The sequence below is a fragment of the Eumetopias jubatus genome, unplaced genomic scaffold (genome assembly GCF_037043125.1).
Source record: "Eumetopias jubatus isolate StellerSeaLion01/CBP00866 unplaced genomic scaffold, mEumJub1_p1.0 scaffold_6, whole genome shotgun sequence".
Taxonomy (NCBI): Eukaryota; Metazoa; Chordata; class Mammalia; order Carnivora; family Otariidae; genus Eumetopias; species Eumetopias jubatus.
The window spans coordinates 3,857,957-3,883,894 of record NW_028274812.1 but is presented as its reverse complement, the minus strand read 5'-3'; the positions used below and the strand labels follow the sequence as shown (position 1 = coordinate 3,883,894).

Below are 25,938 nucleotides of genomic sequence, written 5' to 3'. Positions count from 1 at the left end.
TTTCTGCACATTGATTTTGTATCTTGAACTTTACTGAATTCCTTTATCAGTTGTAGTTTTTTGGTGGTATCTTTCATGTCACTGGCAAACAGTAAAAGTTTTACTTCCTCCTTACCAATTTGGATGCCTTTTATTTCTTTTTGTTGTCTCATTGCTGTGGCTTAGGGCTTCCAGTATTATACGGAATAAAAGTGGTGAGAGTGGACATACCTGTCTTGTTCCTCAACAGAGGGAAAGCTCTCAGTTTTTCACCACTGAGTATGAAGTCAAGCTGTGGGTTTTTTATATATGGCCTTTATTATGTTGCCGCATATTCCCTCTAAACCTACTCCGTTGAGGGTTTTTATCATGACTCTATGTTGTATTTTGTCAAACGCTTTTTCTGCATCTATTGAAATGTTCATATGTCTTTTTGTCCTTTCTCTTATTGATGTGATATATGATGTTGTTTGATTTGCAAATATTGAAACACCCTTGCATCCTGGCAATAAATCCCACTTGACCGTGGTGAATGACATTTTTAATGTATTGTTGGATTCAGTTTGCTAATATTTTGTTGAGGACTTTTGCATCTACGCTCATCAGAAATATTGGCCTTTAGTTCTTTTTCGTGTTGTCTTTTTCTGGTTTTGATATCAGGGTAATGCAGGCCTCATAGAATGAATTTGGAAGTTTTCCTCCTCTTCCATTTTTTGGAATAGTTTGAGAAGAATAGACATTACTCTTCTTTACATGTTTGGTAGAATTTACCATTTGGTCCTGAACTTTTGTTTGTTGGCAGTTTTTTGGCTACTGATTCAGTTTCATTGCTGGTCACTGGTCTGCTCAAATTTTCTATTTCTTCCTTATTCAATTTTGGAAGGTTACAGGTTTCTAGAAATTTATCTACTTCTTCTAGGTTGTCCAATTTTTTGCATATAATTTTTCATAATATCCTCCTATAGTCCTTTGTATTTCTGTGGTGTCAGTTATTTCTCCTTTTTCATCTCTGGTTTCGTTTATTTGAGCCCTCTTTTTTCTTTGATGAGTGGCTAAAGGTTTATCAATTTTGTTGATCTTTTCAAAGAACCAGCTCCTGGTTTCACTGATCTGTTCTACTGGCTTTTTTTAGTTTCTATTTTATTTCTGCTTTAATCTTTATTATTTCCTTCCTTCTAACAGGGTTGGGGGTTTGTTCTTTTTCTAGCTCCTTTAGGTATGAGGTTGTTTGAGATTTTTCTTGCTTCTTGAGGTAGGCCTATACTGCTATAAACTTCCTTCTTAGACCTGCTTTTGTTGCAACCCAAAGATTTTGTTGCATCCTTCTCCCTTGTCTTTTTGATGCTAGCCATTCTAATAGGCAAGATCTGATACCTTAATGTCATTTTGACTTTCATTTCCCGAATTGGTGATCTTGAGTATCTTTTCATGTACCGGTTGGCCATTCCTATATAGTCATTGGAAAAATGTCTACTTAGGTCCATTTTTCATTGAATTATTGTTTAATGTTCCTGTTTTATTTAGGTTTTGGTTTTCTGGGTTTTTTTTTTTCTATTGAGTTATATGAATTCCTTATTTTGGATATTAATCCCCTATCAGAAAGATGGTTTTCCCATTCCACAGGTTGTCTTTTCACTGTAGATTTTTTTCTTTTGATGTGCAAAAGCTTTTTCAGCTTAATGTAGTCCCACTTATTTATGTTTGCTTTCGTTGCTGTGCTGAAGGTGTCCCACCCAATAAATTGTTGCCAAGACCCATGTCAAGGAGTTTTTATCCAATGTTTTCTTCTAGAAGTATCATGGTTTTAGGTCTTACATTTTAATCTTTGATTCATTTTGAATTAATTTTTTTGAATCATGTAAGACAGAGGTTGAATTCCATTCCTTTACATGTCAATGTCCAATTTTCTCAGCACCATTTAATGAAAAGACTGTCTTTTCTCCACTGCGTATAACTGACTCCAAAGTCAAATATCAGTTGACCGTATATGCTTATTTATTTCTGGGCTCTCAATTGTGTTCCTTTGGCCTATTTGTCTGTTTTTATGCCAGTATCACACTGCTTTAACGGATCCTGAAATCAGAAAATGTGATTCCTCCTGCTCTGATCTTCTTTATCAGAATTGCTTTGGCTATTCATAGTCTTTTGTGGTTCTATATAAATTTTAGGACTGTTTTTTCTACTTCTGTGAAAACAAGCCATCGGAATCTTCATAGGAATTGCACTGAATCTATAGATGGCTTTTGGTAGTACTGACATTTTTTTAAATTTATTTTTTTATTATGTTATGTTAATCACCATACATTACATCATTAGTTTTTGATGTAGTGTTCCATGATTCATTGTTTGCGTTTAACACCCAGTGCTCCATGCAGAACATGCCCTCTTTAACACCCATCACCAGGCTAACCCATCCTCCCATGCCCCTCCCCTCTAGAACCCTCAGTTTGTTTTTCTGAGTCCATAGTCTCTCATGGTTCATCTCCCCCTCTGATTTTCCCCCCTTCATTCTTCGCCTCCTGCTATCTTCTTCTTCTTCTTTTTTTCTTTTAACATATAATGCATTATTTGTTTCAGAGGTACAGGTCTGTGATTCAACAGTCTTGCACAATTCACAGCACTCACCATAGCACATACCCTCCCCAATATCTATCACCCAGCCACCCCATCCCTCCTACCCCCCACCACTCCAGCAACCCTCAATTTGTTTCCTGAGATTAAGAATTCCTTTTATCAGTGAGGTCATATGATACATGTCTTTCTCTGATGGTAGTATTGACATTTTAACAATATTAATTCTTCCAACCTGTGAATACAGGATACCTCTTCATTTACTTGTGCTTTCTTCAATTTCTTTCATCAAAGTCCTGTAGTTTTCATACTAGCGATCTTTCACCTCCTTGAGTAAATGTACTACTAAGTATTGTATTCCCAATGTATTCCTAATTTTATTGTTTTTGATACTACTATAAATGAAACCACTTTATTTCTTTTTCAGATAATTTATTCTTTGTGTACAGAAACAGCACTGATTTCTGTATGTTAATTTTGTATCCTGCAACTACACTGAATCCATTGATAAGACCTAACAATTTTTTGGTGGAGGTCTTTAGTATCTTCTGTATGTAAAACCACATCATCTGCAAATAGAGACATTTTACTTCTTTGTTTCCAATTCTGATGCCTTTTATTTCTTTTTCTTGCCTGACTGCTCAGGCTAGGACTTTCAGTACCATGTCAAATAGAAGGGGTGAGAGTGGGCACCCTTGTCTTGTTCCTGATCTTAGAAGAAATGCTTTCAACCTTAGCATATTATATAATTTATTTAGGGTGGGGAGACTGGGTAAAACTGGTCAAAAGTTACAAACTTCAAATTATAAGACAAATAAGTACTGAGGATATAATGTACAACATGGTGACTATAGTTAACATTGCTGTATAGAATAATTGAAAGTCACTAAGAGAATAAACCTTAAAACTTCTTTCTCTTTTTTGCCCCCTTTAGAAACAGTACATTCCATTACAACTGAATTCATGTCCAATACTTAACAAATGCTAAACACATAGTAGATAGTTGGCGAATTTTAGTAAAATGAATTAATTTTAAACCGAAAATGTTGACTCTGGGACAGAAACTGAGCTGTGTATTTTTCTAGACCCCATTTCAGCCACCAACTTCCTATGTAACAATCTAAATGACTAATGATAACATATTATGAGGGGAGAAGAAAAATGCAGAAAAAAGCCAATAAGGGATTAGTGTATATACATTGTTTATTATCCTTTGCTATGGAAAAGTAGCCAAACAAGCAGAGGATAATGGTTTAAACTACATTAGAATTATTGAAACCTGGGGAAAACTTTCCCTACAAGAAAAACTCCAGAAGTTTCTTTAAATGTTTACTCTATTTTTTTATTAAAAAAAGCAATATATATAAGAATATAAACTTCCCTATAAATCCCCCAAATCCAGAAACCACCACAATGATATATACTTTACTAGCTCTTTGTCTACACAATTATATATGATTATTATCTTGTAAAAGATCGTTCTGCAACTCACCATACTTTAATGAAGCTATCAATGAAAACACCTATTTTGGATAGGGTTCCAAAATCTAGTCCCCCGCCCCGACACTTTTCCTATTATAGTCAATGCAGAACATGAATAACCAGTTAAAATGAGAGTAGAAAGAAAAAATTTTAACACTATCTTCTTCCATTCTTAAAATGAGAAAAATATTTTCAAGATAAGAAATCCACAGCAAAACTATTCCCCAATATATCAAAATTGCCAGTACAATAAAAGCAAACAAACAAAAGTCAGAACTTAAAAAAAGGTGGGGGAATGTTACCGAGCATATTTATCTTAACCAACTGCTGCTTGCGTTGACCTGCTGGGTTCGCCCCTTGCCTTCAAACACCCTGCCTTCTATCAAATTGCTTCTCCGCAAAATGTCCCACACCAAAGCCTCCCTCCTGCCCAGGCTAAGCTACAAGGAGGCCCCACAGCAAAGCCTCCCTCCTGCCCAGGCTAAGCTACAAGGAGGCCCCGGCAAAGCCTCCCTCCTGCCCAGGCTAAGCTACAAGGAGGCCCCGGCAAAGCCCTGCAGCCCTGCTTTTGGTCTTACTGCTCCTGCAGCCAACCCAGGACCTCGCGTGCTCTTCCACAGGCCTCCAATGCCCAGGGCAGTGGTTCCCAAAGGTGAGTTTGCACTAGAATTACCTGGAAGGGCTTGTCAAAACACAGACTATAGGCTCCACTGCAGGAGTTTCTGATTCCAGTGGTCTTAAGTAAGATAAGGCCAATGGCATTTCTAACTAGTTCCCAAGTGATGTCCATGTTGGTGTGGGGATCACACTTTGAGAATCAGTGCCCAGATGAAGAACCAATTCCTACAAAAAGCTGTCTCAATTTTCATACCTCTTGGTGTCCTCAGTTGTCCCAGCATTGTCTTGAAAACCCACACCACATCACTCAGCACTGGACTACACAGCCTTGGTTGCTGTATTCTCACAGGTTCTCACCTCCTTTCCACACCAGAAGATTATAAATCCTTTAAGGGCCGTAAACACAAGAAATATGGCTCCTGTGACTCAGAAGGAGCCAGGACACAGCAAATAGACATATGCGCTTAATACAGAGGCCCCACCTGACTGGCTAAAAACAGTGTGAACCTTAAAATCTCAAGCAAATTTAATTCTACTAGAAATTTCTGTTTGCTATATTATGGTAGATGTTTTCAAATATACCAGCAACAAATCCTGAAATAACCTTATTCTGTGATTATGTGTTTATTATTTGTCTTCTCCTATTGGAAAGTGACCTTCAAGGGAACAAGTTTATACTCCTTGTTCTCCAATTATATTTCCATAGTAGGGACTCAAGAAATATTTGCTAGTCAGCATACTGAATGACTAGCTAGAGAAATGAGTAGTATTTGCTCATATTCTAGCTACAACCTGGCCAGTCAAATATATGTTTCTAGAAATTATTATTCAATCTTTAATCAAATAATCTGGATCATTGTTAAACCTTCAAAAGCTTTTAAGGAGTAGATTAAAAATAAAACTGAAATGGTTATACCACTCATCTCACAAGTTTTCATTTTAGTTTTAAAATCTGTGTTAAGTGAAACAAAATTTTAAATGCTGAGAGGAATTCTATTAAATAGACTCAATGATTTTATTTTTTTTTAAGATTTTATTTATTTATTTAACAGAGAGAGAGCTGGAGAGCACAAACAGTGGGAGTGGCAGAGGGAGAGGGAGAATCAGGCTTCCTGCCAAGCAGGGAGCCCAATGCGGGGCTCGATCCCAGGACCCTGAGATCATGACCTGAGCCGAAGGCAAACGCTTAACGACTGAGCCACCCAGGCGCCCCTAAATAGATTCCATGATTTTAAATTAAGCATCTTTTTCTACTACATGTGCAATTAGAAAATAGAACTTGTATAAAAAGAAACACCACTGAAAACAAAGCATTTTCAAAAATCCATTAGCTCCTAACATTTTCATTCATTAAAATCACTTATAAACAAAACTTTAACTTAGGAAATGTAGTAATGACATTGAATGTACAAATAATAGCTACCACTGATAGGAACTTTATAGACACTAGAAAAACTGCTTCAGAAATCAATCTAGCTTGTAGCAAAGCTATTAAAATTGTTTGAATTAGTTTCATGATGACTAACAACATTTGTGATGATCGGAATTAATCTTTAAAGTTATCAAAATCCCAATCAACTTGATTAGATTGCTACAGAGCCCAAACACTCTCAAGAAAGAATATATTAAGATACACCTTTGCAATAATATGAACAATTAACAGAATTAATGGAATACATCAAGTAACTCTCTGCAAATAAACTTTATTCCCCTTCCAGTTACCAGATTGTGAATTACATTTACTTATAATTCAAACAAGGCATTCAACACATTCCAAAAAAAAAAACCCGAAAGAAAAGAAAGATATGAAATTTCTATGTGAAAATGTAATTTCCATAATTTAGATGAAGAAATTTCAAGGAAAAGAAAGTGCCCAAAATGAAGTTCCAAGTAAACCATTTCGATGATTTTTTTTCCTTATTCATGATATATATTAACAGTTAACACATAATTTTTATTGTCCTACTTACTAAAATCTTCTAATACTGCATGTTTTGGAAAAGTAATTTGTGCCCTATTATTTAAAATCCCACCACATTATAAATATGACCACAAAAACCACCTCTTATATACTAAGCAGACAAATGCTATTTAATCTCCATTTCAGGCTGCATATAGTAGGTTTAGGGGGCATGATTTAAATCTCACTAATTCTAGGTATGAAATATTTAGTAGTTTTATATGAATGAAAATTGTTCCATCTCTATAATCATGGAGAGGTGAAAAATACATAGTAACTATATTCTTTGAGTAAAAAAAGAAAACATTCATGTATTTGTTGAAAATATTTAAGGCAGTTGACAGCACCAATATTTTCATTATTATTTGGCATTTATAGATACACTGATAGTGCCAGGGCCTGCTATTTAATATTTTAGATATATAAACACAATAATAATAGAAATCATTAGACATAAAAGATGACACTGCTACTCATAATTCTTAAATGATCTGGGTTCAATCAATCACTCTCTTGAATACCAAACAGCTTCCCTCTAGAATAGGAGTATCACAGTTACATTTTGGGGATTGTAAACAAAATCCATGTATTTAAATATTATTCTAATACCAGAAGATGCCAATATAGGATACTGACTTCCAATGTTCTCACTTCTTCATGCACCCCTTCTGATATCACCAGCATTGTCAACTAACAGTTTTTTGCCTTAGAAGCCAAAAGGGGACATTGCTGATAGTCAAGGTAATTCATGATTCTCCCTGAACATAACTGAAATACTGAAATGGCATTAGGGATGTAAAACTGCATTCCATCTTAGAATGTTATCACAAGATTCATCATCTCCTAATGTTTATTCATTAATTTTATATTTACACCTTGATACTTGCATAGACGTTAAATAGTTTAGTAATCTGAGGCCTGATGCATACCAGCTGGGCCTGTCAAATGTAGCTTGCATAAAAATCAACATAAAATATAAAACTTAGTAGAACAATTCATGACCTAGATAATTTTTTTCTTCCTGAGGTTTTTCCCAAATGGAAGTATGGCTGTGAGTGTGTACAGACCTCAATACTTCCAGGGAATATTTATACAATCTCTAAATGAGAACATCAGATTATAAAAGAAACAAATGCTACCTCCAATTCCCAAACATCACTTGAAAATCAGTTGTTTAGAATTCAGGATCAGAGGTCCACCTTCAAAAGGCAATCTGCCTCACAACTACAGATAGAACTTTATGCATTTAAAATGCAAGTGGTATAAAAGCAATAAAATTAAACCAAAAACAGTAACAGTAAAGACTTCAGAAATTTAAATCTCTGAAGACATGTGGTGGTTCACCCTTTCCCAACCCCCTTTCTCTGTCAACACAAAGCAGAGTGATCCACTGTGATGTGGACCCCCCCACAGCCCACTCTGGCTCAGAGACTCCAGCCTGGACTATGCTCGACCTCACTGTCAGACTAACCAGAAGGACTACTCTCTTCCTCTATTCGTCTGACTGCAAGCTCCTCAGAAACATAATCATCGAGTACTTCAACCGGGCTTCACACATAGTTTGCCTGAATACATGAAAGGCAAGTTTTAAATCCCCTTGAGGGATTTAAAACTATGTATTACATAACCCCTTCCCTCAAGAAGCTTTTAAACAAGTAGTGGGGAGACGATAAGAGCATACGAGTAGTTCCGGTATCAGGCACAATATGAAAATCAAGTGTAGTGAAGAAGAGAGGTTCACCGGGAGGTTGACAATCTAACCGCCCTTCCATCTATTTATTCGTTCATTCAAAAATGTTTAGCGAACTCCTCCACCATGCATCAGGCGTGTTGTTGGTAAGGGACACAAACATAACCATGACTCCCACAGTCTATGCCCTCAAGTCGCTCAGAGTCACTGTCTGCGGACTGTGAAGAACTAGATGCTGGACCTCCAGAGATCCTTTAGCTCCCCCTAGTGCAGTTTCAAAATCTACCAAATGACCATGACTGCCTTATCTTCACTTGTTGTAATTAGATGTAAAGGGCTGATATATGTGAAATTCCTTGGAAATTACAACTGCTCTATGGTCACACAATATTGATGCATTGTAAATATTGCCACAGTTTAACTAAAATATGCCATGCATTCTCCATTTCTTCAGCATTTTGGCTCTGTGCACTAAGTGTTTAGGTGCTCGATAAAATACTAAATGAATGAAGAAAAACTAGCTTTTTTGACAGTATGACGTCACCATTAAAAAAACACAAGCAGTATGAAAGTTGGTCGTTTTAAAAGCAAACACAATTTTTAACGCAAATAATCATCCCATGATTCATTTGTTTAATAAATCTGAATTTTTCAAACATGATCTGTCTCTAAACAGAATATACCATTACACAATTTCCCCCACAGTGTAGATCATTTCCACATGAGGCTGGTTTATCAGTGGTTAAAAAAGAAATAAAATAAACGTTTAGTGAGTACTTATACTGTATAAAGCATTGTACAAGTTATTTACTCCAGCACAGTTTTGCTTGGTTCATTTTCTTTTGCTAAACTGACACTGGATCGGCCTGCCCCACTCATTTTCAACAAACTATTCTCCCAGAACTGATAGCTGTCACACTTTGTTCCTGGGTCTGCCATGGAAATGGAAACACTCCCTAAAAATCCTGTCCACAAAAATGTCCTTCCTCAAAACATTTTCAGTGGAGCAATTTGGAAGGAGAATAAGGCCTAGTTGAGGAAAACACAAATTTTTAAAAAATAATGAGGAGGGAGCAAGGAAAAAGAAACAAAATGCTTCAACTGACCACTACCTTAATCCATAATTACATAAATGAAATAAAGATATTTAGCTGGCTTTCTGTATTTCAAAGACAACTGGGCAATGCCATTCACACAAGATTCATGCTACACCTCGTTCCTACGCCGTCTGCAAGAGCTGCGCTACAGAATCTCATTGAATATAAAGTGGACGTCTTGAGATACATTCTCGTGATAAACTCCCTGGGAAGAAGGAGTGACAGGGTCCCACCAGGCTGCAGTGGTGGAATGAAAGACTCCTGTTTGCCTTAGCACTGCAAGCTGCCTGCACCCCTGTGCTGTGTGTGTCCTCACCACAAGCTTGGAAGCCCCAAGTCACACCTCATTCAACCTCTTTTTGTTCCTGATCCCTGCCACCATCTGTAGCCCTCAGCCAGATCATCTCCGTCCAACCACAAGTTTTTCTTCAGGTATAACTGAGCATTGCTTCAGTTACACTCAGCTATTCTTCATAGTCATTTAACTCTTGAGTACATGTACGCAACAATTTAAGGTATTATTTGATTAACTAATACAGAAAACAGATTTGAAAGATAAGGAATGACACATACAAATATTTATAAAAATCTAAGAGTTAACTATCATTGTAACACTAAAAGAATATGCAAATTTTTTCATTTTCTAGGACCTATCCTCAGTTTCCTATCTCACAAATACCCTTTATTCTTACACTACATCATTATCCATCATTATATAGCAAGTTGAAATTTGCATCTGTATATGATGTGCCTAAAGCCCAACTCAGTCATACTTTGGAAAGTGTCAAACATCTCAAATTGTTTTCAAATGTTTGAGGTTTGTGATAACTGAGATATGCCATTTCAAGCTTTGTTTTTAATAGTAAATGTTACGGTTGTTTTGAAAAGAATACATCTCTCTGACGTACTTATCTCTCTCTCTCCCTCTCCCTTACCCCCCCTCTCAATCCATACACACACTCACACATACTCACGCACGCGTACTTTAAGTGGGTGCATGGAGCCCAATGAGGGGCTCAAATGCACGACCCTGAGATCAAGACCTGAGCTGAGATCAAGAGTCGGATGTTTAACCAACTGAGCCACCCAGGTGCCCAGACATGTACTTTAGACTCTTAATTTGTGCCTTGATGCCAAAAGCTCTCTTCTGGAAATACTTATCTCTTTAGTATAAAAATTATGTCAGAAAATTACAGCAACTTTGAAAATGGGAGGAAAATCAGCTCCAAGCAGCATACTAGTATCACAGTTCTAACAGCATAACATTTTAACAGTGATCATTTTTAAACTACTGGCATTTTTAAGCTTTATAGCATTTTGTTACACTAAATAAATTTCCAGAAAAATAGCATGTATTTTTGTTTTTAACAGGAAAGTTCTTCATATAGTTAAAATTATGTAACATAAATTTCTACTCTAAGAAGAATATTCATAGAAATAAGAAGTCCTAAATTAGCCAAATACAGATTCATTTAAAATTAAAATTATGCTAAAATATTCAAATCCAATCAAATCTGATACATTAATACATATTCAACTTGGAGGGAAATTTATTTCACTTCACATCGCCTTCAAGCCCACAATTCTTTTTTTATAAATATAACAGCATCTTAAGTTTGTGAGTGTGAACAAAACATCTAATGCAAAGTCAAGAGTTCTTTACCTACTGTGTCCATAGAAAAATTGTTTAAAGACTTCTTTTTGTAAAATGTAATAATATAAATATATTTTTGAAATATAAAGAACATTTGTGTAATCATTAATAACAATCATTAAATAAAATCAAGTCTAATATTGACTTCTGCACTTTTCAATATGGTCATGTCTAAATAAATTTTCAAGAGTTCTTTGCAAGTTTTTTTTGAGTCAAGGACCTTATTTATTTCCCCTCATTCTAACTTATTTTATCTTTTTAAACAGAATAAAACTTTTACAGAATTAAAATGCCAATTTCGTCTACTTTATATGTTACTTTCCAGCAGCTTTCTTGTCACTATAAACTAGAAAATAATCCGCACTCAATCTGAATAAGATCTTACCTTCTGGTTTGTTGTTTTTCCTCTTCAGCCATTTTTCTACAGTCTCTGCACTAACACTTTCAGATACAAATTCGTCTAACACCTGGGGATGAAGAGAAAGATATGCCTTCACTTTTTCATCTGTCAAACCTGTAAAAGAATTAGAAAGAATAAAATTAACCTAGATGACACCTTCATAAGCATCAAAAATACAGAAAAATGACACATTATGCTAAGATTGATTTAAGATAGAAAATGAATGTAAAGATATACACACATACAATGGAATATTATTCATTTATGAAGAAGACTTAAGTTCAGATACATGTTACAACATGGAGGAACCTTGAAAACAATATGGTAAGTTAAAAAAAAAACAGACACAAGGGATGATTATTGTATGATTCCTCTTACATGAAACACCTAGAATAGGCAACTTCATGGAGACAGAGCAGATTAGGGGCTACAGTGAGCTGAGGGAGTGGAGCATGAGGAATTATGACTTAATAGGTACAGAATTCTGTTTTGGGTGAAGGCCAAGTTTTAGAAGTGGACAGAGGTGATGGTTATAGTACATGTTGCGAGTATAATTAACTGCCACTGAATTATAGACTTGAAGTGGTTAAAATGGCAAATTTTATGTTATGTATATTTTACTACTACGAAAAAATAGTAAAAAAGACAAAGGTTAAAACTTTAGCAGTTTTAAACTACAGACATTGCATCACGTGACAGCTGTTTTCCAAGAGCAGATCCCAGCGTTGTCCTGGAGGCAATGGTGCACTTCAATGCTGTAGAGGTAAGCCCTACAAAGTACTTAGAGCTTCCTGTAAATAGTTACCATAGCTTTAATTCTCAAGGTAAGTGAAACTCTAGCCAGAGAAGCAAACAGGAGAATACAGTGCTGGTTCATTTTAGGTGCTGAAACAGTGTTTACTGAATAGATTCTTATCTTTCATTGTTTACAGCACAAATTCTCCTTTCTCTTAGAGGCACTGAATCCAGTGATAAAACTAGTATTCAGCTCAGAGTAACTGACATTTGTCCATTCATATTCCATGTAAGTAATCAGTTTCACTGAAATAATTTTTCAGTCTAATAACAACTGTTAAATATACACAGTACACATAGTACTTCTACACATTTTCATGTTGAACATATAAAATCATGTATTTCGAAATAGGCACTTCATGTGGGTATGCCATTCATTAGACAACTCCAAATCATGAACAGGCTATCAATAATTATCACTCCGTGATGGCAATTATTTTTACTGTTGTATCCTCTCTGTGAATTATTCACTAAATTACTACCATCCTTAGTGATAGGTAAAAAAGGAAGCAGAAAATTGTCTTTTCAGAGGCAGAAAAGAAGAAAAGGAAGCACATCTTTATGACTCCAGGGAACAGGCTGCATGTTCCCACCACCAGACCAGCCACACAATTAACACATGTTAATTAATTCTGCTGGGGACTAAAGTCACAACTGTTAGGATTCTTCAAGAGAATGGTTGAGAAGGCAAATAGTATTTTTCAATGAATCCAGTACTTCCACAGTCAATTTAAACTATAGAGAGACAGATACGGATATATAATTATATCATTGTATTAGATGAAAGAAAAAATAAGACCCCTGTCTTTGCTCATGTGGCTCCAGTGACGTAAAATTCAATTTGAGAAATTCTACAAGGTGCTAAAGATAAAAGGCTGAATAAAGTAAGACAGAGTTCTCCTGAGAGTAAATTACAGTGCCCAGATACAAAGGCACAGGATACTGAAGTGAACTAATAGCTGACTTGACCTTCAAGGAGACAGTGTGAACTTCACATTCTCTGCAATCATGGCCTTCAGTCTTTCATAGCCAACATTTGATTCTCTTAAAACTTCCTCACTTTTGTGACACACCTCTGTACTGTTCTTATCCTAACTTCTGGTTTGCTCTTTACCTCTCTTCTTCCATAATCTATAATGACAACAGCAAAAGCTGAACCAGGTAGTGTAGTATCCTTTTCATCTCCAGTTCTCAGGTATTCTTCCATCCTGCCTCAAAATTAAGTGCGTCATCTCCGTCCCACATCCTCCCAAAGTGATTTCAACCCTCAGCTTTACTCTCTCTGCCACTGGTACTCTCCATTTTCCCAGAGACCCAGGCTGGAAATATAAAGTCATAACTGACTCATCCCCCTTGTCATCTCATTTCATCTCAGTGCATGATTATACAAGTCCTATTTGCCATATTACCTATCAGATTAAAGGACTTGTATCTAAAATACACAACGAACACTTAAACTCCACAAGAAGACAACCCAACTAAAAATGAGTCAAAGATGTGAACACATTTCATCAAAGAAGCTACAGATATGATAAATAAGCATACAAAAAGATGTTCATCTGTCATGAGTGAACTGAAGTTAAAACAAAAATGAGATTCCACTACATGCCTATTAGAATGGCTAAAATCCGAAAACTGTCAATTTTGGCAAGGATATGGAGCACCAAAAATTCTCCTTCGTTGCTAGTAAGAATGCAAAATGGCAGTTACTTTGGAATTCTGTTTGGCAGTTTCTAGTAAAGCTAACTATAATCTTACGATATGACCTAGCAATCACACTACTATTTACTCAACTGACTTGAAGACTTACGTCCACACAAAAATCTGCATGTCAATGTTCACAGCAGCTTTATCCATTACTATACAAAACTGAAAGTACCAAAAATGTCCTGCAATAGGCAAGTGAATACACAAGTTGTGGGATATCCATACAATTAAATATTATTTAGCAATAAAGAGAAATAAGCTAATGAAGGGCGCCTGGGTGGCTCAGTCTGTTAACCATCTGCCTTTGGCTCAGGTCATGATCGACTCTCTCTTCCTTTGCCCCCCCCCCCCCCCCGCTTGTGCGTGCACACGCTCTCTCTCTCTCTCTCTCTGATAAATAAATAAAAATCTTTTTTTAAAAAGAGAGAAATGAGCTAACAAGCCACGAAAAACATGGATTAGGCTTAAATGCATATTGCTAAGTGCAAAAAGCGAACGTGAAAAGGCTGTATATTGTGTAATTGTAATTACAACATTCTGGAAAAGGCAAAACTACAGCGAGAGAGAGAGAGAAAAGAGATCATTGGTTGCTAGATGTTCGAGCGGAAGGGATTAAGACTGAATGGGTGAAGCACAGCACATCTTTTATGGTGGTGAAACTATCCCATATGATACTATAATGGTGAATAAGTGACATTATGTATTTGTCAAAACCCACAGATGTTGTAAAATTTTAAGAAATCATTTAGAAAGTCAGGCTACCCCAGAATGGAAGGCAGGATATGGCACAAGAATCTAAATGTATGACAAATGTATAAAACAACCTTACTGAAGAGGTGGGGGATAAGGTGCTGACCTGAGTAACTTTAGAAATGAGTGGAATCTGGGGACCCTGGGTGGCTCAGTCGTTAATTGTCTGCCTTCGGCTCAGGTCATGATCCTGGGGTCCTGGGATCGAGCCCCACATTGGGCTCCCTGCTCAGTGGGAAGTCTGCTTCTCCCTCTCCCATTCCCCCTGCTTGTGTTCCCTCTCTCACTGTCTTTCAAATAAATAAAAAAAAGAAAGAAATGAATGGAATCTGTAAGACTAAAAGCAAAAGAAACTCCACGGAATCACTGTACTCTAGCTGATAAAGTTATCTTATGGCAGGTAGAGTTTAACAGTTCTCACACCACTATTCATTTATACTGAAACCGAACAATTAAATAAGTAGATGGTGGGAATGAGGCTTCTTACTGGTAGAGTAGGATGTTATAGATAAGCAAAAGGAGTCTAGAGTAATCTATAGGGTAACGGAGTAGACTTTGACACGTCAGTATGAACTCATATTTAGCTTAATACAGATACAGATGGTTAAACACTGAAATACTGGTAGATATACTCTGTATAAACTCAGGTCAGCCACGCACATACATTTCCTTGCTCTGTTAGGTGAGAGGACCTGAATGGACTAAGATAATCCAGGAGTCCACAATGATATAAATAAAGGACTGAATAAATAGAGAAGAACAAATATTCCACTCAGAAGAATTCCAAATAATGTATGTAGATACTCTGCCCTCTAGAAGGCAGAGCATAACTCCCCACTCCTTGACACTTACTTTGTATAAATTACTCAAAACTAAATTTTTAAAGATCAATTGAGTCATAAATGAGTTATGATGTCTAAGTAAACTTCTAGACTAAAAAAATTAATTAAATCCTGGATTTCAGTATGTAGAAGGGAATGAAATGCCAAATACACCATTTTGGTTTTAAACTCCACTAGAATTCCAAAGAGTATCACATAGCTTTGTATCTCAAATGTGTCAAAAGATCTAAGTATAATTTTCTTCCCAAATTACCATTCATATTTCAAGAAAATCAGTACCTCCTTCAACAAGAGAATAGTAGGAGGCAATTTGACCTGGTTAAAAGTACAGGCAAAAGTTAGTTTCCTCATCTCACCTACTGACCTGGGCATGAACCTGGGCAAAGTGCCTCATCTCTCTCAGCCTGGCTTCTTATTTGTTTGGGAATGAGACCTGAATGGGAATAGTAACACTCTCTATTACAGGGTCATTAGAATAATTCAATAAGGTAATCCATAGACAGCATTTTTGCCTGATACATTTAATAATAGTACCAAAATGCCATTTTTTTTACCTGTATGAAGCCAATACTTGAATTTGTCTAGAGGCTCAAATCATAGGTTTGTAACTTTCATTTCTTTAAAATTCCAAATTTTCTAAAACTTCCATTTTTTAAACCTTTTTAAAAAGGTTTAATTTTTAAGTAATCTCTACACCCAACATGGGGCTCAAACTCACAACCCCAAGATCAAGAGGTGCATGCTCCACCAACTGAGCCAGCCAGGCGCCCCTAAAACTTCCATTTTTATTTCAGCATTTAATGTATGCTCAACACTCTCAGCCATCAAAAGCAATCTCTCTCAATTTTCTTCTAACATGTTATCCACTTTTACTTCCTATTAACATCCAATTTTGCAAAGAACCTTTGGGCCAATGCAGGATCAAACCCAGAATAAGATACCGAAATAACAAGAATCCACACTCTTGGAAAACGGTACATGTATGGATGATGAAACATGCGTCTTTTGTGTTTGTCTGACTTTGGTTTCAGGCTTCCATCGCTTCCCTCGGCCTATACATCTTGTTTATGTCAAAAAAAAAAAAAATGGACTTAGCAGTTTTTTTTTGAGAATAAATCCAAGGAAAGCAATAAGGTCAGACCAGAGTTGTCCTTAGCACAGTTGGCCTCCAATGATTAAAAATTTGCCACTAAAAATCCACATAATGAATCATACAGATTCCAAGGTAACATGTACATTTGAAACAATGTATTTTAAAATACTTCATTTCTACTAGTAAGCTACATTCTCTCATCTATGCAACATTTATTTCATTTTCTCACATCTGGCAGGGATGCTGAGGAGCGGGGGCTGGGTCAGAGCTGCAGATGACAGAAGGGAAGCACAGGGTACTGACAGACTGAATGAGAGGACAGAGGTAGAGACAGTTGGATGAATTGTGTTATTTTCACAATGCCCACTGAAAATGCCATGAAAGGTTGCAATGTAAATAAAACCAAAGCAAACCAGGAGAGTGGTACATGTTATGGGTAGATTTAGCGCTGGACCTGAAGGCATGTAACAAAGGGCAAAAGAAAGACTGATAAATGTTTTTGTAAAGACGGTGTGTGTCTAGTAACTGAGCTGACAATCTGTGGAACAGATGATCAACAGCTTCATTTTGATGCTGAGTAACTCTCTTCAAGACATTGACAAACAAATAGATAAAAGCCACAGCAATACCTCCTACTTCAATATCTTATTACTGGACCATAATGAAAGAGGATTAGCTCCATTTGTGTTTCAATCCGTGGTAATGCAAAATATCAGCGACAAAATATGACTATCAATGATCATTCACTTTTCGTCTTTTTTTTAACCTAGGAAAGTGAGGCTACTTTCTCCCATCTCAGCAGAAATCTCGCAAGCTTTGATAATGTAACACAATGGCACACTACCCTTTTGGTTACTGCTGTCTATAACACATATATTCAGTTTTTTTCTGATGGAGACTGTGTGTGTGTGTGTGTGTACACACACACACATATATATGTATATAAATTTAAACTTTTTGTAAAACCACACAAACGTAATGGGCTCTCATGTCCTCTACACCCTGCTTCAACAATAATCAACTCATAGCCAATATTTTCCATTTGTACCCCCACCCCCACCCACTCTCTTCTAATTTTGAAACAATCTCATACATCATTTCAATACATTCATATATGTCCATGTATATTTCTAAAAAACAAAATATATTTTAACCACAAATGTTAGTGTTACATCCACAGAGAAATTAATCATTAGTTTGAATACCATCAACATCAAAATGTTGAAGTTTCTATTATTCAATGTCTTTTTATTTTTTTAAAGATTTTTATTTATTTATTTATTTGACACAGAGAGAGAGAGAGAGAGAGAGAGAGAGCACGAGAGCAGGAACATAAGCAGGGGGAGTGGAAGAGGGAGAAGCAGGCCTCCTGCCGAGCGGGGAGCCCGATATGGGGCTCGATCCCAGGACGCTGGGATCATGACCTGAGCCGAAGGCAGACGCTTAACCAACTGAGCCACCCAGGCGCCCTCAATGTTTTTTTAATAGGTTAAATGAACCTAGACCCAGGTAAGGTCTACATGCTGCAGTTGGAGTCGTGTGGTATTTTTTCCTAGGTCTCTTTTATCCTGTAAGTTCCCCTCCATCTCTTTTGTTTTCCCCATTATAATTTATTATTGAAGAAAACATATCTTTTGCTCTATGCTTTTCTACAGTCTGTATTTTTCTGACTGAATCCCTTTGGTAGTGTTTACCACGTTTATCTGCTCTTTGCATTTCCTGAAGACTGAAATTAGATCTAGAAACCTGAACAAATTGAGGTTGAATCTGGAGGTGGGTAAGCAAGGTTATTATTATTATTTTTTTTTAGATTTTATTTATTTATTTGTCAGAAAGAGACACAGCGAGAGAGGGAACACAAGCAGGGGGGAGTGGGAGAGGGAGAAGCAGGCCTCCCACCGAGCAGGGAGCCCGATGTGGGGCTCGATCCCAACCTGAGCCGAAGGCAGACGCTTAATGACTGAGCCACCCAGGCGCCCCTAGGTAAGCAAGGTTTAAAGTGGTACTGTGTTCTTCTGTCAAAAGGTTTATACCATCTGGCTGTCTGTGACGTTAGTAGCATCTATGATCCAACAATTACTAATTTATTAGGGCTTAAACAGAGTGGTTTCCTAATTCTGTAATGTCATCTTCATTTATTAGCTGAAATATTACAAAGAGAAACTTCACTTCATCGACTCTTTGGTCATATAAATAAGACAGAATAAATGCTTAATTTCCCTTTATTTACCAGTTTTCAAGTGAATTGGTTCAGTAGCATTCCCCTGTAGGTGAGCAACTAAAAAAAAAATTAGTATTGTTATGAAATCACAGATTTGAAAAAATGTGATCTGTTTCTTCAATCATAATTATAGGCCTAAGTTGGAGATATTGAGGGTTTGGTTCCAGACCACCGTAATAAAGCAAATACTGCAATAAAGTGAATCAAATTATTATTTTTTTTTTACTTCCCAGTGCATGTAAAAGTTATGTTTACACTACACTGTAGGCTGTTAAGAGTGTAATTAGTGTTATGTCTAAAAACACAAGGTACATACCTTAATTAAAAAATACTTTATTGCTAAAAAATGCTAACCATTATCTGGGCTTTCAGCGAGTCATAATCTTTTTGCTGGTGGAGGGTCTTCTTTGCCTTGATGTTGATGGCTCCTGACTGATCAGAGTGGTGACTGCTGAAGGCCAGGGTGGTTGTGTCAATTTTTTAAAAATAAGACAACAATGAAGTCTGCCACATTTGACTGACTCTTCCTTTCACAGATGATTTTTCTGCAGTACACAATTCTGTTTAAAAGCAACCTACCCACAAAAGTACTTCTTTCAAAATTTGAGCCAATCCTCTCAAGCCCTGCTGGTGCTTTATCAACTAAGTTGATACCATATTCTAAGTTCATTGTGGTCATTCCAACCATCTTCACAGCATCTTCACCAGGAACAGACGCGGTCTTCGGAAACAACACTCCTGCTCACCCACAAGAAGCAGTCCCTCGTCCGCTGGAGTTTGGCCATGAGATGGCAGCGGTTCAGTCCCATCTTCAGGCTTCTCTCCTGACCCCAGTTTTCTTCCCGTTTCCACCACATCTGTGGCGACCTCCTCCGCTCAAAGTCATCCAAAAGGGTCAGAATCAACTTCTTCCAAACTCCTGTTAATGTTGATATTGTGGCCTCCTCTTGTGAAACACAAATATTCTTAACGGCACCTAGAATGGTGAATCCTTTATATAGGGTTTTTGATTTACTTTGCCTACATCCATCAGAGGAATCACAATGGCAAGTATAGCTTAGGGAATGTATTTCTTAAATAATTAAGACTTGAAAGTCAAAATCACTCCTTGATCCATGGGCTGCAGAATAGATGTTGTGTGAGCAGGCATGAAAACAGTATTAGTCTTGTAATACATCTCCATCAGAGCGTTTGGGTGACCAGGTACATTATCAATGAAAAGTAATATTTAAAAAAAAAAAAAAAAAACTTTTTTCTCTGAGCTTGAGATCTCAACAGTGGGCTTAAAATACTCAATAGAACATGTTGTAAACAGATGTGCTGTCACCCAGGTTTTGTTTTTCCCTTTATAGAACACAGGCAAAGTAGATTTAGCACAATTCTGAAGGACCACATTGATGAGGGAAAAAAAGCAGAAAAATGTTCATCTTTAGCCCAGGAGGCTGACCTGTAACCTGCACAGTTCCTATAAGGATCAAATACCAGCTGGTTGCTACATTCTTAAAGGGTCTCATGACTGCCTGTAAATCTCACCAACAGTTAATAGCCAACCGAACAACAGGCACCAGAGAAATCTTGTGAAAGTTGTTTTACAAATAGAAATTTGAAGACATTCATGATCTACCACGCCCTGCACATCCCCTCCTGCTTGAGCGCTAAGCGTATAACCACCAGCTTCATACAGCAAAAGTGCAACTCTTTCTGCCCGCGGGTCCTGTCCTCACGCTACTCAAATGAACTTACTAAGCTGCACTGCAAAAGGTCTCAAGACCTTCTGTCCTGACCGTGGCACTCAACAATCCCACAACACTATGATTTTGGAACAGCAAATGAGCACTGACTTCAACTTAAAATCACCAGCTCCGTTAGCCCCTAACAAGAGAGCCTGCTTTCCCTTTGAAGCTTTGAAGCCAGGCACTGACCTCTCTCAGCTATGGTTTTCCAAGATGGCATCTTCTTCCAGGCTGTTTCATTTACATTGAAAGTCTGTCGCTTAATGTAGCCACCTTCATTAATTATCCTAGCAGGGTCTTCTGCAGAACTTGCTGCAGCTTCTACAACAGCACCTGCTGCTTCACCTTGCACTTTGACGTTATGGAGACGGCTTCTTTGCTTAAGCCTCCCGAACCCACCTCTGCCAGCTTCACTCTTCTTCTGCAGCTCCCTCACCTCTCCCAGCCTCCACAGGATCAAAGGGAATTAAGGCCTTGCTTTGGACTGGCTTTGGTCCAAGGGAATGTTGGGACTAATTTGATCTATCCAGACGACTAGAACTTTTCTCCGTATCAGCAATAACGCTGTTTCTCTTTCTTATCATTTGCATGTTTAATGGAGTAGCACTTTTAATTTCATTCGAGAACTTTTCTTCTGATTTCACAACTTGGCCAACTGGTGCAAGAGGCCTAGCTTTTGGCCCATCTTGGCTTTCAACCTGCCTTCCTCAGGAAGCTTAATTGTTTCTACCTTTTGATTTCAAGTGAGAGACATGTGGCTCTTCCTTTCACTTGAGCACCTGTAGGCTGTTGTAGGATTAACAACTGGCCTGATTTCAGTATTGCTGTGTTTCAGGAAATAGGGAGGCCCAAAGAGAGGGAAAGAGAAAGGCAACGGCTGGTCAGTGAAGCAGTCAGAAAACACACATTTATCAAGTAAGTTTGCCATTTCGTATGGGTGCAGTTCATGGTGCCCCAAAACAATTACAACAGTATCATCACAGGTCACCATAACAAATATAATAATAAGGAAAAAGTTCGAAATACTGCAAGAATTACCAAAATGTGACACACAGACACAAAGTGAGCAAATGCTGTTGGAAACATGGTGCCAGTAAAACTTGCTTGATGCGAGGCTGCTGCAAACCTTCACTTTGTAAAACAAACAAATGCATTATCTGTGAAGTGCAATAAAGGGAAGGACAATAAAATGAGGTGTGCCCGAAAATAAATTATAATCATCAGACTCTAAAAAAGGAAGATGAGCAGAGACAAATTATTGGATTAATTTTCTATTGGCCACAGAAGCAATAATTACGGTGGGTGGGAACAAAGATAGAAGCCTAAACACTCACCTCTTAAAGCCAAATTGCCCTTGCTTCCGACCCTTTTTCCTGCCTGATCTTAATATTCCATAACGGGATCACCACCGACTACTGTTACCTTCCAATTTGGAATAATTTTAACTCAAATTATAAACTGAAAAACCTGACTGCTCAATCTGAAGCTATGACAAGAAAGGTGGGAAGGGGTGCCTGGGTGGCTCAGTCGTTAAGCGTCTGCCTTCAGCTCAGGTTATGATCCCGGGGTCCTGGGATCGAGCCCCATGTCAGGCTCCCTGCTCAGCGGGAAGCCTGCTTCTCCCTCTTCCACTCCCTCTGCTTGTGTTCCCTCTCTCGCTGTCTCTGTCAAATAAATAAAATAAAATCTTAAAAAAAAAAAAGGTGGGAAGACATCTTTGGAGCAGAAATGGCCTGAGCCATGGGCTAGCCCTGAAAAGAAGTCTAATTTGAGACTCCACTTTCCCCTATGCATCTGTCCTTCAATTCCTCAACTGTGCCAAGCCCCGTCCCCATCCATGGACCTTGCTGCTGTTTGCCCTGACTCTTCCCCCCTCTTCCCTTGGCTGAGTGAGACATTCAGCCAATTTAAAAACACCTGGCCCACTAAGCACATGTTCTATATTCATGGCCCTGTCTCATTATCCTCTCATTGTAGTCTACTCTTACTCTCCAAATGCCGTGGTGACATCTTCCATTTAGTTAGTGTCATCTTATTAAACTTCAGCCTCTGCAAGGAGACTACAAGCTCCATGAGAGCAGTAACTGATCTTTCACCTCTGTCCATGTAGCACACAGTCCCTGGCTCTGTGCAGAAAAGACCTAACACGGGCCTGAGACTGCTCTCCTCCGAGAGGCTGCGTGCTTGCAAAGCTGGTCCTTGGCTGGCATCTGGGAACTCAACTCTGAAGTAGTCCAGTGGGCCCCTGTGCTAGGCTGCTTGTATAGACAGTGTGGTTTATGCCAAACACCCGCTTTCCTTCTAGAAGTCTGCGGTTTGGGACAGTGACAGGCAGAGGGTGCCTAGGTAACCAGCCGCAGTAAAAACACGGTAGTATGAAGTCTCTAATGAGATTTCCTGGTAGACAGCACTTCCAACGTGTTGTCACAATTGTTGCTGGAGGAATTAAGAGCTTCCCGTGTGGCTTCACTGAGAGATGACTATCGGATGTATGTGCCAAGTCCCCCTGGTCTTTGCCTGTGTGCCTTTCCCTTTGCCAATTTTGCACTGCCTCCTCTTTTGCTGTAAGAAATCTTAACCAAGGGTATGACTACATGCTGTGTCCTGGAGTCTTACCAGCAAATCACCAAACTTTAAAATAGTCTTGCAAACCCCCAACACAGGACCATCATCATTAGATTAATTAATCAATGAGTCAGTCTTTGTCTTAATGTGATTTCATAGATAAGTAGATGTGTTGCTGGAGACTGCCCAGTCCTGCATGACTGCAGATGCATCCAAGTTGGAAAGCAAGTATCCAAGCAAAAGACTCCTCCCCTCAGTAGCCCACTGCTCCTACTCAAATTCCCAATCTTCCTTGAGATGAGATGGGATTTACTTCTTTCTCTAACACTACCTTCATGTTTCTTTTTCCATCCAGTTTAATGTCTATATTGTTTCCTGAAAAATGAGAATTTCTTTACATTTTGAATATGCTTTCCTAATTCTGACATCCTTCAATCCACCTATAATATAGCATCAGTTCCAGAAATATATCCTTGTGCGTAGTATAATATGGAACACTTCACATCAAAGTTGTTCTCCCTAAGGTGCTGGTAGACATGAGTTTACAAACATAAGGCTTTACTAATAGCTTCTTCTAATCATTTATCCAAAAAGGGAAGGGATTAATGGGCTCTAAAGGTAATTTCTTTTTCGGCTTCTTTATGTAAAAAGGCGAAGTCCTTTCTATGCAATAAATGGAGGTTATCATGTGACAGATATAAATGGTTTTTAATATCATTAAAATGGCTCCAAAGTTGTAACAAAAACAAAGAGATAAGATGCTTCTTTCTGGGGCGCCTGAGTGGCTCAGTTGGTTAAGCGACTGCCTTCGGCTCAGGTCATGGTCCTGGAGTCCCCGGATCAAGTCCCTCATGGGGCTCCCTGCTCAGCGGGGAGTTGCTTCTCCCTCTCACCCTCCCCCCCTCATGTGCTCTCTCTCTCTTTCTTAAATAAATAAATAAAATCTTTTTTTTTTCCCTTAAAAAAAAAAAGATGCTTCTTTGGATTTTTGTCAAGTCCACAGCTAATGATACCACTATTTTCAATCAAGGAGGAAAAACAGGAAATTAATGCCTTATTATTTTTCATGTAAACAGAAAAACAATCCTAAAATTCATGTGGACCCACAAAAAACCCAAACAAGCCTAAGGGAATCCTGAGAAAGTACAATGATGACTGATTTCAAACTTTACTGCAAAGCTACAGTAATCAAAACAGTATGGTACTGGCATTAAAACAGATACAGACCAATGGAACAGAATTGAAAGCCCAGAAATAAACCCTCACATATACAGTCAGTTAATAATTGACAAGGGAGCCTTATATTGAGACTCAATGACAAGACATTCTCTTCAATAAGTAGTGCTGGGAAAACTGAAGAACCACATATGGAAGAATAAAACTAGACCCTTACTTTACACCACTAACAAAAATTAACTCAAAATGGATTAGAGAGTTAAGACCTGAAACCATAAAACTCCTAGAAGAAAACATACGGAAAAAGCTCCTTGATGTTGGTCTTGGCAATGATTTTTTTTTGGATAGTACACCAAAAGCACAAGCGAAATAAACAAGTAGGACTAAACAAAAATAAACAAGTAGGACTACATCAAGCCAAAAAGTTTCTGCACATCGAAAGAAACAATCCACAAAATAAAAAGACAACCTACGGAAAATGAGAAAATATTTGCCAACTAGTTGTTAAGGGACTAATGTCCAAAATATATAAGGAATTCATACAACTCAAAAGCAAAAAATAAACAAACAATCCAATTAAAAAATGAGTAAAGGACTTGAATAGATATTTTTCCAAAGGACATATAAAACTGATACATGAAAAGAAGCTCAGAGAAAGACAAATATCATAGGATTTCACTCATATGTGGAATTTAAGTAACAAAGAAAAAAAACCAAGACAAACACAAAAACAGACTCCTGAATACAGAGAACAAGCTGGTGGAGGGATGGGGGTCAAGGGTTAAGAGAAGGCCTACAGTGACGAGCACTGAGAGGTGCACAGAACTGCTGAATCACCGTACTGTACACCTGAAACTGATATCACACTGTGCACTAATTATACTTGAATTTAAAGAAAAGGATGCTCAACATCACTAAATCATAAGGGAAATGCAAATCAAAATCACAATAAGATGTCACCTCATATATGTTAGAATGACTATCATCAAAACAAGAAATAACAAGTGTTGGCATTTTTGTGGGAACAAAAAGGAACCCTCGTGCACTGTTGGTGGGAATGTAAATTGATACAGCCACTATGGAGGTTCTCAGCACGATCTGGCAATCCTACTTCTGGGTATATATCTGAAGGAAATTAAATCACTATCTTGAAGAGATATTTGCACCCCCCCCATCTTTACTGCAGCATTATTCACAACAGCCAAGACATGGAAACAACCTAAGTGTCCATCAACAGATGAATGAATCAAGATGTGTTGTATACATGTGTGCACATACATATACATACACACACACACAGAGGAGTATTATTCAGCCATTAAAAAAAGGAAATCTTGCCTTTTGTGACAACATAAGTGGACCTTGAGGACCTTATGCTAACTTAAATAAGTCAGACAGAGAAAGACAAATACTATATGATGTCATTTATATGTAGAATCTAAAGAAGCCAAACTTGAAGAAATAGAGAATAGAATGGTGGTTGCCAGAAATTGCAGGGAGGGGAGATGTTGGTCAGAGTACAAACTTCTAGTTATAAGATGAATAAATTCTGGGAATCTCATATACAGCCTAGGGACTACAATTAACAATACTGTATTACACACT

General features: G+C 37.7%; 1 protein-coding gene across 1 annotated transcript in view; it reads right to left on the bottom strand.

Annotated features, from left to right (window-relative positions):
* PDE10A (phosphodiesterase 10A) overlaps window positions 1-25,938 on the bottom strand; it is a 291,715-nt gene that overhangs the window by 159,694 nt on the left and 106,083 nt on the right. Inside the window, exon 2 of the mRNA XM_028103383.2 lies at window positions 11,437-11,565. Within this exon, the coding sequence (XP_027959184.2) occupies window positions 11,437-11,565 (129 nt within the window). The remainder of the gene's footprint in view (window positions 1-11,436; window positions 11,566-25,938) is intronic.